This window comes from Macaca mulatta, chromosome 16, assembly GCF_049350105.2.
Source record: "Macaca mulatta isolate MMU2019108-1 chromosome 16, T2T-MMU8v2.0, whole genome shotgun sequence".
Taxonomy (NCBI): Eukaryota; Metazoa; Chordata; class Mammalia; order Primates; family Cercopithecidae; genus Macaca; species Macaca mulatta.
This window is the reverse complement of record NC_133421.1, coordinates 68,422,509-68,435,619: the sequence shown is the minus strand read 5'-3', so window position 1 is coordinate 68,435,619 and position 13,111 is coordinate 68,422,509. Positions and strand designations below refer to the sequence as shown.

Here is a 13,111-nt window from a genome sequence, read left to right as displayed (position 1 = left end):
GCCGGCACGTGGGCAGCCGGCTAGCGGCGGCACCGGTGCGGTTCCGGGTCAGGGGACGGACTAGCCGGCGGGCTGCCCGCGCTCCTAGCGTCCCTGCTCTGCTGATGCGAAGGCAGATATGTAATCTCCAGGGCCAGGATTCTTTCCCGACCGGACCCCTCTTCTCCAGTACCAATACCCACCAAAAAAAAAAAAAAGCAAAAAAAAAAAAAAAAAAAAATCTGAGATCCTCTGGAGAAAAGGCTGCAGACAGTCCCTCCTCCTGGGAGCTGAAGCGGGATCCTAAATTTGGATACACACCTAATCAGTTCACCCCATACTCGCCTACCTCAAGACTCTTCCTTTCTAAATCGCCCGCTATTAATTTGGAGGCTGACAGATAAGTCTCTTGATTTTGAGGGGTCTTCCCTAAAAAGGCGAATTCTCACATATAGTGCAAAGTCACACTTCCTCCCAGTTCTTCCCTTGCTTCCCCCACCCCCATCTTCCTGCCATCCAAAACCCTGCTTAGGCAGATGAAACCAAGAGATAGTAACAGTGTTGGTATGGGAAGAGGATTGGCACACACCCGCGACAGAGTTTGAAACAGTCATCTGGAAGAACACACATAGAAAATAGAAATCTCAGCTACTCTAGGCGAGGTCCTGCCTAGAAGACTGTTGAACAGTGTCTCCTTAGTTTCTTCCTACCTCGATCAACTTTGTTCTTGAAAAGTTTTTTTTTTTTGGTTTTGTTTTTTGTTTTTTGCCAGGCGCGGTGGCTCACAACTGTAATCCCAGCACTTTGGGAAGCCGAGGCGGTCAGATCACGAGGTCAGGAGTTCCAGACCAGCCTGGCCAACATAGTGAAACCCCATCTCTACTAAAAATACAAAAATTATCTGGGCGTGGTGGCATGCACCTGTAGTCCTAGCTACTAGGGAGGCTGAAGCAGGAGAATCGCTTGAACCCGGGAGGCGGCGGTTTCGGTGAGCCAAGATGGCACCACTGCACTCTAGCCTGGGCGACAGGGACAGGGCGAGACTCCATCTCAAAAAAAAAAAAACAAAAAAAAGGAAAGTTTTTTTTTTTTCTTTTTGAGAGGGATCTTCGTTCTTGTCTTCTATGCTGGATTACAGGCCCGCGCTACCACGCCCGGCTAATTTTTTTTTTTTTTTTTTTTTTTGAGACGGAGTCTCACTTTGTTGCCCAGGCTGCAGTGCATTGGCAAAATCTCGGCTCACTGCAACCTCCGCCTCCCAAATTCAAGCAATTCTCCTGCCTCTGCCCTACAGTAGCTGGGATTACAGGCATGCGCCACCACGTCTGGCTAATTTTTGTATTTTTAGTAAAGATGGGGTTTCACCATGTTGGCCAGGCTGGCCTCAAACCCCTAACCTTAGGTGATCCAACCACCTCAGCCTCCCAAAGTGTTGGGATTACAGGCGTGAGCCACAGCGCCCAGTTCTTTAAAAGTTTTCTAATAGGTAGATTAAAATGATAATGTAAATCTGTGTTCTCCGAAAGAGATTAATTTCACTAATTAGAAAAGTGTAGGGGGCCAGGTGCGGTGGCTCGCACCTGTAATCCCAACACTTTGGGAGGCGGAGGCAGGCAGATCACTTGAGGTCAGGCGTTCCAGACCAGGTGGGTCAACATGGTGAAACCCCGCCTCTACTAAAAATACAAAAATTAAGCCGGGCACAGTGGCTCACGCCTATAATCCCACCACTTTGGGAGGCCAAGGCAGGCAGATTACAGGTTCAGGAGTTCCAGACCAGCCTGGTCAACATGGTGAAACCTCGTCTCTACTAAAGATACAAAAAATTAGCTGGGCATGGTGGCAAGTGCCTGTAATCCCAGCTACTCGGGAGGCTGAGGCAGGAGAATCGCTTGAACCCGGGAGGCAGAGGTTGCAGTGAGCTGAGATTGAGCCATTGCACATCAGCTTCAGCAACAGAGCAAGACTCCGTCTCAAAAAACAAAACAAAAAATTAGCCGGGCGTGATGGCAGGTGCCTGTAGTCCCAGCTACTCGGGAGGCTGAGGCATGAGAATCGCTTGAACCAGGGAGGCGGAGGTTGCAGTGACCCGAGCCTGCACTACTGCACTCCACCCTGGGCGACAGAGGAAGACTCCGTCTCAAAAAAAAAAAAAAAAAAAAAAAAAGATGCTGGGTGAGGTGGCTCACACCTGTAATCCCAGCACTTTGGGAGGCCAGGCAGGGCGGGTGGATCACCTGAGGTGGGGAGTTGGAGACCAGCCTGACCAACATGGAGAAACCCTGTCGCCACTAAAAACACAAAATTAGCTGGATGTGGTAGCACATGCCTGTAATCCCGGCTACTCAGGAGGCTGAGGGAAGTGAATCGCTTGAGCCCGGAGGTGGAGGTTGTGGCGAGCCGAGATTTTGCCATTGCATTCTAGCCTGGGCAACAAGAGCAAAACTCCCTGTCAAAAAAAAAAAAAAAAAAAAAAAGGGTAAGGGAGGGAAGCTGGATATAAATCTTAGTTTATTGCCTTCGTAGTGAACAGAATTTTTATTCCTGTTACAATGATTGTACCAATACCTCCAACACCAGGAAGTTGTTTTTTTTTTGTTTTTGTTTTTTGAGACGGAGTATCGCTCTGTCTCCCAGGCTGGAGTGCAGTGGCGCCGATCTCAGCCACTGCAAGCTCCGCCTCCCGGGTTCACGCCATTCTCTTGCCTCAGCCTCCTGAGTAGCTGGGACTACAGGCGCCCGCCACCACACCTGGCTAATCTTTAGTATTTTTAGTAGAGACTGGGTTTCACCATGTTAGCCAGAATGGTCCTCGTGATCTGCCCGCCTTGGTCTCCCAAAGTGCTGGGATTGGAGGTGTGAGCCACCGTGCCCAGACACCACCAGGAAGTTTTTTAATTGCCCAAGGAGAAAGCCTACATTGTTTACTGAGTCTTTGAAAGTTTGCTCTGGATCTAGCCTCAACCTTCACCAGCCTATTCCCACACTCTGCTTTGTAATATTTCTGAGCTATACATTCCTTGAAAACACTAAGTTCTCTCATCCTAGGGGTCCTGGCCCATGCAGTTCCCTCTGCCTGGAACATGGCCACTCTTTTTCCTTGCTAATCCTTCAGGTCTCAGTAGGTATTTTTCACTTCCTCCAAGAAGGCCTTTCCTAATGGCTCCTAGAAGTCTTTTATGAAAACCTATAATCATGATTCCATATAAAAAGTGGAAAACTGGAATGGCGATTATGTATGATTTGTTATGGAGGACAGGGCAAAGATGAGAGGCATGAAAATTCTGAGGCTGGCCATAATGGCTTATGCCTGTAATCCCAGCACTTTGAGAGGCCAGCCGAAGCAGGATGATTGCTTGAGCCCAGGAATTTGAGACCAGCCCGGCCAACATGGTGAAACCCCATCTCTACTAAAAGTACAAAAATTAGCCAGGCATGGTGGCTTGCGCCTGTAAACCCAGCTACTCAGGAAGCTGAGGCAGGAGAATCGCTTCAACCTGGGAGGTGCAGGTTGCAGCGAGCCGAGACAGCGTCACTGCACTCCAGTCTGCGTGACAGAGCGAGGTTCTGTCTCAAAAACAAAACACAATAAAACAAAAAAAGTTCTCTGAAAAAGCACACTATGAAGGAGCAGAATTTTTATTCCTATTACAATGATTGTATCAATACCTCCAACACCAGGAAGTTTATGTTTCTTGGAGGGCAAGGAAGTACTTTTGAACTTTGTTCAGGTTAAGCTGCGCCAGGACTGGTCCTTTGCCTCCCTCTGGACTACAGAAAGGTCAACCTGTTTCTCATACATGAAGCGAGGATCCAAAATTTCTATAGTGGGGGTGGGTGGATTAGCGACAGCAATTGGTAGGGCTTGAAAATACATGCACATAGTCCTTTACATAAGATTAAGAAAATGACTGTTTTGTATATCAGATGGACATTAAAGGGCAGGGGTGCAAAACCCCTCCTCCAAGTTCCTCTTTGTCACTATCTGCTGCTCCTCATTCCTGCCTTTTGCCTGGCTTTCTGGGGGAGAGGGCAAAAAGGAAGAAGAGGAAGTGTCTTGACTTCTAAGAATAATGGATGACTAAAGGGGAACTACCATTTATTAAAGACCTAGTACATGCCATGCACATATACACGTTATCGCATTTAAACCTCCTAACTATGAGGTAGGTATTATTATCTAACACAGTATAGCAGTAAATAGCACTGTCCTTGTAAATAGGTAGACTGTTTTTGCTAGTTGTGGAACCGTGGACAAGTTTAGTCTAAAACGTAGTTTCTGTAAAAGGAGGACATTGATACCTACCTCAAAGGGCTGTTAGATGCTCAAGAAGTGACAATACAAATGCCTATGAAGAAACAGGATCAGGTAATTTGCTTACTCAAGGTCAGGTGATTTAGTAATAGGTTGACCTGGGATTCTGGTTCCGGCTTATCTCACTCCACAGCCAATGTTCTTTCCACTATCACTCTCTAGTTACAATCATCTTTTTTTTTTTTTTTTGAGACGGAGTCTTGCTCTATTGCACAGGCTGGAGTGCAGTGGCACGATCTCGGCCCAGTGCAACCTCCGCCTCCCACGTTCGAGCGATCCTCCAGCCTCAGTCCTCCTAGTAGCTGGGATTACAGGCACGCGCCACCATACCCGGCTAATTTTTGTATTTTTAGTAGAGACAGGGTTTCACCATCTTGGCCAGGCTGATCTCGAACTCCCGACCTCAGGTGGTCCACCTGCCTCGGCCTCCCAAAGTGCTGGTATTACAGGCGTGAGCCACCGCTCCCGGCCGTTATAATCATCTTGTCCAAGTATTGTTAAGTCCTCTGAGGCTCTGATTCCTTATATGCAAAATGGGGTTAATATATTTTATAAAATTCATTCATTAAACTCTTGTGTGGAAGGTGTGCATATAATGGAGACTGCAGCTCTCTCCTCTTTCCCCCTTTCATTCCACGTAGGTCATTTATCCTTAACTTCTAAAATGGACTCTACAAGCATTTAACCGAGCGGACGCAGCTACACAAATATTTTTCAGATTCCCCTTTATTTCCTCTTCTTCCCTAGTCCACCTAGGCTCCCTAGCCACCCAGCGTCAGACCACGCCCCGGCGTGTGACGCAAGCACGCTCCGTGCGTCGCGTCGCGTCGCGGCGCTCACTAGGGGCCCGGCTTTCGCCCGCTGCTGCCGCCGCCGCCGCCGGCCGCGGCTGCACTCCCAAGATGGCGGCTCCTCCGGGCGAGTACTTCAGCGTTGGGAGCCAGGTGTCGTGCCGGACGTGCCAGGAGCAGCGGCTGCAGGGCGAGGTGGTAGCCTTCGACTACCAATCCAAAATGCTGGCTTTAAGTATCCTTCCCTGCGTGAAGCCCGAGTCCGGGCCGGCGTATAGGTGCGGTGGTCGGGGGGTGGGGGACGACGGCGGCGGCTGGGGCTCTCTCCGGGCCTAGGGGCGACCGGCTACCGCGGCGCCCGGGGCGCATGCGCATGGCCCTGAGTTCCCCTCCCCCTCCCGCGGGCCCTTCGGTCAGCTTTGGGGATCCTGTCTCCCCTTGCGGGAGCTGGGGCTTTACCGAGGATCAGTGGGTGGAGGAGGGCTTGACACGGGGATGGCTTTTCGGGAAGAACGTTATGAGAGGGGACACAGTGATTAGGAGAGGGGGTGGTGTTGGGAGGGGGCTGGTGGATTGGAGCCCGGATGGAAAGGAGGAGCGGGTGAAATATTATGGGGAGGGATGTTTAGGGTAAGGAACTGCTGGTAGGGCAAAGGTATAGAATTTAGGAGGGCATGTGCACTGATGGGATTTCGTCCAAGGAAGGGCGGTGGAATGGTGACCAAATTGGTCCTTGCCTGTTTTGGGGGAGAGTAAGTGCAGGGCAGAGTTTGTATCTGAACTGGGGATAGTGGCTTGTTTCGCTGATGCGTGTGTATGTGTGGTGGTGGGGGGGCTGTTCTGACTTTTAGGCTTCTCGGTCATTTGGAAATCGCTGTTTGGGGGATGTTTGCATTGGAAACCTGTTCCAGAGAGGGCTTGCCGGGGCTTATGTGGGTTGGGGATGTGTGAGTTACAGGTGAAAGAGTGAAGTTCTCATGCTGCCTTGATCAGTCCAGCACATGGAGTCCTTTTACGTAGTAGTAGCAGCCTCCCTTTTGAAAGCAGCAATGTTAAATTGATTGGAAAAGGTGGCCTGCTTCTTTGGGGTGGGAATGACTTCTGAATTACTCCAGGAAACTCAGTCTTGGAAACGAAACGCTTCTTGTTGGGATAAATGTGCCACAGCTTCCCCTTTTATGGGAGCTACAGGTGGGTTTATTGGAATCTTGAAGGAGTAATTTTTTATGGTATCTTTTTTTTTTTTTTAAAGATGGAGTCTCGCTCTGTTCCTAGGCTGGAGTGCGGTGACGTGATCTTGGCTCACTGCAGCCTCCGACTCCCTGGTTCAAGCGATTCTCCTGCCTCAGCCTCCGGAGTAGCTGGGATTATAGGCACGCGCCACCACGCCCAGCTAATTTTTGTATCTTTTTTTTTAACAGAGACGGAGTATCACCATGTTGGGCAGGATGGTTTCGAACTCCTGACCTCGTGATCTGCCCGCCTCGGCCTCCCAAAGTGCTGGAATTACAGGCCTGAGACACCGCCCGGCTTTGTTTTTTTTTTTTTGTTTGAGACGGAGTTTCACTCCTGTTGCCCAGGCTGGAGTGCAGTGGCTTGATTTGGGCTCACTGCAACTTCCGCCTCCCAGGTTCAAGCGATTCTCCTGCTTCAGACTCCCTAGTAGCTGGGATTACAGGCATGCATCACCACACCCGGCTGATTTTGTATTTTTTTTTTTTAGTAGAGACGGGGTTTCTCCATGTTAGTCAGGCTGGTCTCAGACTGCTGACCTCAGGTGATCTGCCTGCCTTGACCTCCCAGATTGCTGGGATTACAGACGTGAGCCACCGTGCCCGGCCATGGCATCTTTCAAAATGAAGTTTCCTACTGAGTCTGCTGCCTTTGAGTGGCAAGTATTTTAATTCATTTAACCACTGCTTGTAGATTTCTAGTTTAGGAAGATGTCCTTTGAAACTAATTATAGTAAGAGTAGTTGCTTTTTTTTTTTTTTTGAGACAGAGTCTTGCTCTGTTGCCCAGGCTGGAGTGGTGCAGTGGTGGGTGGTGCGATCTTGGCTCGCTGCAAACTCCGCCTCCCAGGTTCGTGCCATTCTCCTGCCCCAGCCTCCTGAGTAGCTGGGACTACAGGCACCCGCCACGACGCCCAGCTAATTTTTTGTATTTTTAGTAGAGACAGGGTTTCACTGTGTTAGTCTGGATGGTCTCGATGTCCTGACCTCGTGATCCGCCCGCCTCGGCCTGCCAAAGTACTGGTATTACAGGCGTGAGCCACTGTGCTAACAATTGTTGCTTTTTCAAAAAATGAGAGGTTACACCTGGAAGAAATAAGACCTTTTACATTAGTGGTTTGGTTGGAAGGGTCTTGAAACTAGGAAATACTCTTTTTTTTTTTTTTTTGGGGGGGGATGGAATCTCACTCTGTTACCTAGGCTGGAGTGCAGTGGCATGATCTCAGCTCACTGCAACCTCTGGCTCCTGTGTTCAAGTGATTCTCCTGCCTCAGGCTCCCGAGTAGCCAGGATTACAGGCATGTGCCACCACACCCGGCTAACTTTTTTTTAGTAATGACGGGATTTCGCCATGTTGGCCAGGCTGGTCTCGAACTCCTGACCTCATGTGATTCGCCTACCTCAGCCTCCCAAAGTGCTGGGATTACAGGCGTGAGCCATTGCGCCTGGCTGAATTACTCAATTTTTAGTTGACATACAGTAGGCTCTTAAATGTTTGGAGAATGAATGTGTGAATGAATGAATGGATTAACTGGCTGGATCACCTTGGGTGAATTTCCTTTCCAGTGTGTAGTTTTCTCCTTTGCAAAATGGGAAAGCTCACATCTGAAAGAGTAAAAAGAACACTGTGCAGATACAGAGTATTATAGGAAGAACAGAAAGGTCTAGCTCTTTTGTCTGACTCGTAGGTTTAAGACAAACGCATTAAATCTGTGTTATGCCTCCCCATAAAGCCAGTAGAGAGAAGGTGACAGAACTCCTTTGGAAGCTTCCAAGGATTTGGGCAGGAGGAAGGTGACAGGCAGAGATTTCCTGAGGAGAACTGTGATTTTTATAAGGCCTTCATGCTCCTGGCCTGCCTTTTACAAGCCTTGTGTGAATTGTGTTTTCTATGCCCCTTTTGGGATGTGTCAATGCCTCTGCTTGTCCTATTTTTCCTTAACTTTTTTTTTCTCACCAGAATGTCCCTCTTCCAGTGGAAAGCCCAACCATGCAGACATCTTGCTCATAAACTTACAGTATGTTTCAGAAGTGGAAATAATTAATGACCGAACAGAAACCCCTCCTCCCCTAGCTTCACTCAATGTTAGTAAGGTAAGAATTAAAGGGCAGCTCTAGCTTTCTAAAATGATGGGAAAAATTAGTCTCATTGAGTCTTGGTGATACGTTATTGTCTATTTTTCATTGTTTTTAAGGGACTTAAAATTGTTGTGATATCTTTTAAAAAATATATACATTTAGTTTTTCTCTTTATTCCTGGATGTTGTCAGTAAATCTTAAGAAATAGCTTAACTCCCAAATAAGTTAGCTTGCTTCTGCCTTAATGAAAGAGGACTTTTTAAATCTTGTAGTTCATTATGAACTTCTGGTGGTGCTGGGGTTTGGGTGGTGGCATTGCCTATGAACGTCTTCAAATTGTGTATATGTGGATGTGTGCATACGTGAATATATGCATTTTCTGCGTGAAGATCTGAAGTGTTTTTCAGATTCTTGGAGGGTTTCATGACTTACAAAAGTTTGAAAGCCACTGTCTTAAAGGTTCTTTTTTGTCTTTATGTTTGAATTTTGAGTTCGAACAATTACATGCCTAGCATATTTTAATCTTGCACATACAATTTGATCTCTGGGAACCCCCAAGTCACTTTTGTGTGTGTATGTATGAGACAGGGTCTTGCTTTGGTTGAACTTGCACACCTAGGCTCAAGTGACTCTCCTGCCTCAGCCTTCTGAGCAGCTGGGATTACATGCATGCGCCACCGCACCTGCCCAAGTGTTTTTGTTTTTTTGAGCCATTGCGCCCAGCCTTTTTTTTTGAGACAGAGTCTCTCTCTCTGTCGCCCAGGCTGGAGTACAGTGACGCGATCTCAGCTCATTGTAATCTCTGCCTCCCGGGTTAAGTGATTCTCATGCCTCAGCCTCTGGAGTAGTTGGGACTACAGGTGTGCTCTACCACGCCTGGCCAAATTTTTTTTTTTTTGGAGACAGGCGCACACTGCCACACCCGGCTAATTTTTTGTATTTTAGTAGAGACGGGGTTTCACTGTGTTGCTCAGGCTGGTCTTGAACTCCTGAGCTCAGGCAATCCACTTGCCTCAGCCTCCCAAAGTGGTAAGGTTATAGGTGTGAGCCACCGCTCCTAGCTCAATTTTTGTATTATTAGTAGAGATGGGGTTTCACCGTGCTGACCAGGCTGGTCTTGAACTTCTAACCTCAAGTGATCTGCCTGCCTTGGCCTCCCAAAGTGCTGGGTTTACAGGTGTGGGCCACCATGCCTGGCTCTAAGTCACTTTTTTGACAATTCCGTTTATTTAGTCAAAATTGATGTTGATCAATAATAATGACCCAAGCCCTGTCATAACCTGTGCTGTCCCGTGTACTTGGAACATTTTTCCTTCCAGAATGACTGGAGCCTTACCACCCATCAGGACTCAGTTAAATGGCATGTCTTCCAAGAAGTCTTCTCTGATCACCCAGGCTAAAGTAACTTGCCTGCGTTACTCTCTCTCATAGTACCTTGTCCTTCACAGTTAAGGTGACCATATCATTTGTAGTCCAACCTGAGACATTTTTGAGAGTAAAGGGGAATGCTTTTATTTTACACTGGGACAACAGGTATAGATTAGGTTACCCTACTCATAGCTTTTTTTGTAATTACATATTTGTTTGCTTGTCTAGTGTCTGTCTCACTGAACTTTATTCTGCAGAAATGGGAACCATACCTCTTTTATTTACTGTTGAATATTCAGAGGCTTGCACAGAGTATTTAGTAAATATTTGTTGAATGAATAAGTTATGCTTCCGATTTTAGTAGCAGGTGCCTTTCATTAAGTCTCTCAAATTAGTGTGGTGGAAGTTTTTCCTTCTAGAGGAATCTTGCAATAATGGGTACTGCTTTGCCTTTCTTGGGAATGTAGTGTGTTCTGTACAGTACAGCAAAGCAAGGAAACACTTAGGCAACTAAAATAATAGAGGGTAACTGAGGCTAGTGAATGTCGTTACCTCAGATCTGGAGCTCCTATCTTGTCAGATTCCAGGGAAATGCCACACGTTTTTTAGTGATGGCCAGGGACAGATTTGGAAGGCTGTTGAGTTTCATATGGGTGTTGCCTTATATGGATATCCCATTCTTTGAAGCCTATAGGTTTTTGAAACCTTGGCTTAGTAATATACCTTCTGCCAGAGTATAGGAGCTCTTTGGGTGTCTTCTGTAAGCTCATGAAATTTTAAAAGACTTGAGAAATAATTTATTCCTAGTTTTTTTTTGAGATGGAGTTTTGCTCTTGTTGCCCAGGCTGGAGTGCGATGGTGCAATCTCGGCTCACGGCAACCTCCGCCTGCCGGGTACAAGTGATCCTCCTGCCTCAGCCTCCTCAGTAGCTGAGATTACAGGCATGCACAACCACACCCAGCTAATTTTGTATTTTTAGTAGAGACAGGGTTTCTCCATGTTGGTCAAGCTGGTCTCAAACTCCCGACCTCAGGTGATCTGCCGCCTCAGCCTTCCAAAGTGCTGGGATTACAGGTGTGAGCCACTGCACCTAGCCTTATTCCTAGTATATTGAAGAACCAGATAGGCTCTGAGTTATTTTTTGGTGTTTATAGGGTATGAGAAGTCTGTCACTAGATCTTTAGTGAGTAGTAAAGATGTGAAAGAGAGATGATTTTCTGAAGTTAGAAAGTTGGCTCTTGTGACCAAACAAGTGCCACCATTTAGAGGGGGTGGGGTAGTGTGGGTGGGACTGTTAAGTAGGAGCTGTTAAGAAGCAGTTCTCTTCTTATATTTGACCTCAGATAGAAATAGCTCTTGGTTAGTGTGGATTATCTTTGCCTTTAGGGTTTTGCTTTCTGCCGGTCAGTTTTCCTTGTTTACTAGCATTGTGGTAAACTAGCTGATTACCCACTCTTTGAGGAAAACAGCAGGAAGTAATAGCTTGGGGAACACCAGAAATCTTTACTTTTCTTACTCTGTGGCCTGCTTGCCAAATCTTGAAAAAGGTTTGCTGGGAAGAGGAGTCAGAAACTTAAAAACTAAAATTAGGTTGGAGGGTTATCTTTGGATTTCGTTTATTCATTCTTCCATTTGCAGAGATGTTTATGAGTAAGCTATATTGGCTTTCCCTTGAAACCAACCTTTTAGGATGCTTTGCGATTCCTCTTTGGAGACGGACTTAGAATTAGAGAGAACCTGTTGGGCTATTGCTGAAGATAACAGCTATTTTGGGCAGCTATTAATATATTACATGAACGCCGTGAAAAGTTCGTCTCATTTTTAACAGCATGGACTTGAGTTTTCTTAAGCTGGAGGATCATTTAGGCATGTGGAAGGGAACTAACGTACTCTGGGATGTCTGGAAGAAAACTTGAAATTTCAGATGCTTGCAGTCTGGAGAAGCACTACTTATCTACTCTAACTTTAGTCAAAGGTATCATCACATGTTGGCTCATCTTGCTGACATAGTAAGTTATCTGCTTAATTAAACCTGTTGATATGAACCAGTTATTTGTTGACTCTGACCTAGCAGGAAATGGAAGAGAACGGCTTATACAGGAAATACTTAATAGCTCAACTAGGAAAGGTATAAACTAGAAACTTCTTGGAAATTGACCTGTTTTGCTTTCGAATGATAGTTCACTTCAGGCTAAGAAGTCTTATTTCTTGTTTTTTTTTTTTTTTTTTGAAACGGAGTCTCGCTCTGTTGCCCAGGCTGAAGTGCAGTGGCGGGATCTTGGCTCACTGCAAGCTTCGCCTCCCGGGTTTATGCCATTCTCCTGCCTCAGCCTCCCGAGCAGCTGGCACTACAGGTGCCCGCCACCTTGCCTGGCTAGTTTTTTGTATTTTTTAGTAGAGACGGGGTTTCACCGTGTTAGCCAGGATGGTCTCGATCTCCTGACCTCGTGATCCGCCCGTCTTAGCCTCCCAAAGTGCTGGGATTACAGGCTTGAGCCACTGCGCCTGGCCAAAGTCTTATTTCTATCTCCAGCAGTAGCATGTAAGAGGAAGCTTGGGAGAGGACAGTAGGGTTGCAGTAGGGGGAATTCTTTTTTTTTGAGACAGGGTCTCAGTCTGTTGCCCGGGCTGGAGTGAAGTGGCGTGATCTCGGCTCATTGCAACCTCCGATCCCTGGGTTCATGCGGTTCTTCTGCCTCAGCCTCCTGAGTAGCTGGGATTAAAAGCGCCCGCTGCCACCGTGCCTGGTTAATTTTTGTATTTTTAGTAGAGACTGGGTTTTGCCATGTTGACCAGGCTGGCCTCGAACTCCTGACCTCAGATAATCCACCTGCCTCGGCCTCCTAAAGTGTTAGGATTACAGGCGTGAGCCCCTGCACCTGGCCAAGTCCCCTGTTTTTCTGTTACTTTGTGCTTGGCCCAAGGAACTCATAATTTGGCGACATGAAGTACCCTAAATAATGTATAATGCTAAGTTATGTTTCGCGCGCGCGGGTGTGTGTGTGTGTGTGTGTATATATGTGTTCTGTTTTTTAGAGATACAGTCTCGTTCTGTTGACCAGGCTAGAGTGCAGTGGCATGATCATAACTCACTGCATCTTCGAACTCCTGGGCTCATAGGCTCAAGTGATCCGCCCACCTCAGCTTCCTGAGTAGCTGGGACTACAAGCTCCCATCACCACACCTGGGTAGCTGTTTTGTTTTTTTTTTTTAGCTAGTCTCGCACTGTGCCCAGGCTGGAGCGCAATGATGCAATCATAGCTCACTGCAGCCTCAACCTCCAGGGCTCGCCCAAGTGATCCTTCCACCTCGCCTCCCAAGTAACTGGGACTACAGGCACACACCAC

General features: G+C 47.1%; 1 protein-coding gene across 3 annotated transcripts in view; it reads left to right on the top strand.

Moving 5' to 3' along the window:
• Positions 1-5,106: 5,106 nt before the first annotated feature.
• Positions 5,107-13,111, top strand: part of LSM12 (LSM12 homolog) — a 37,110-nt gene continuing 29,105 nt past the window's right edge. The window contains exons 1-2 of one of the 3 annotated variants that reach the window (XM_077969328.1): positions 5,107-5,320; positions 8,277-8,410. In XM_077969328.1, coding sequence (XP_077825454.1) covers positions 5,197-5,320; positions 8,277-8,410 — 258 coding nt within the window. In that variant the 5' untranslated portion in view covers positions 5,107-5,196. The remainder of the gene's footprint in view (positions 5,321-8,276; positions 8,411-13,111) is intronic. The other 2 variants (NM_001266793.1, XM_077969329.1) reach the window with 2 other exon arrangements.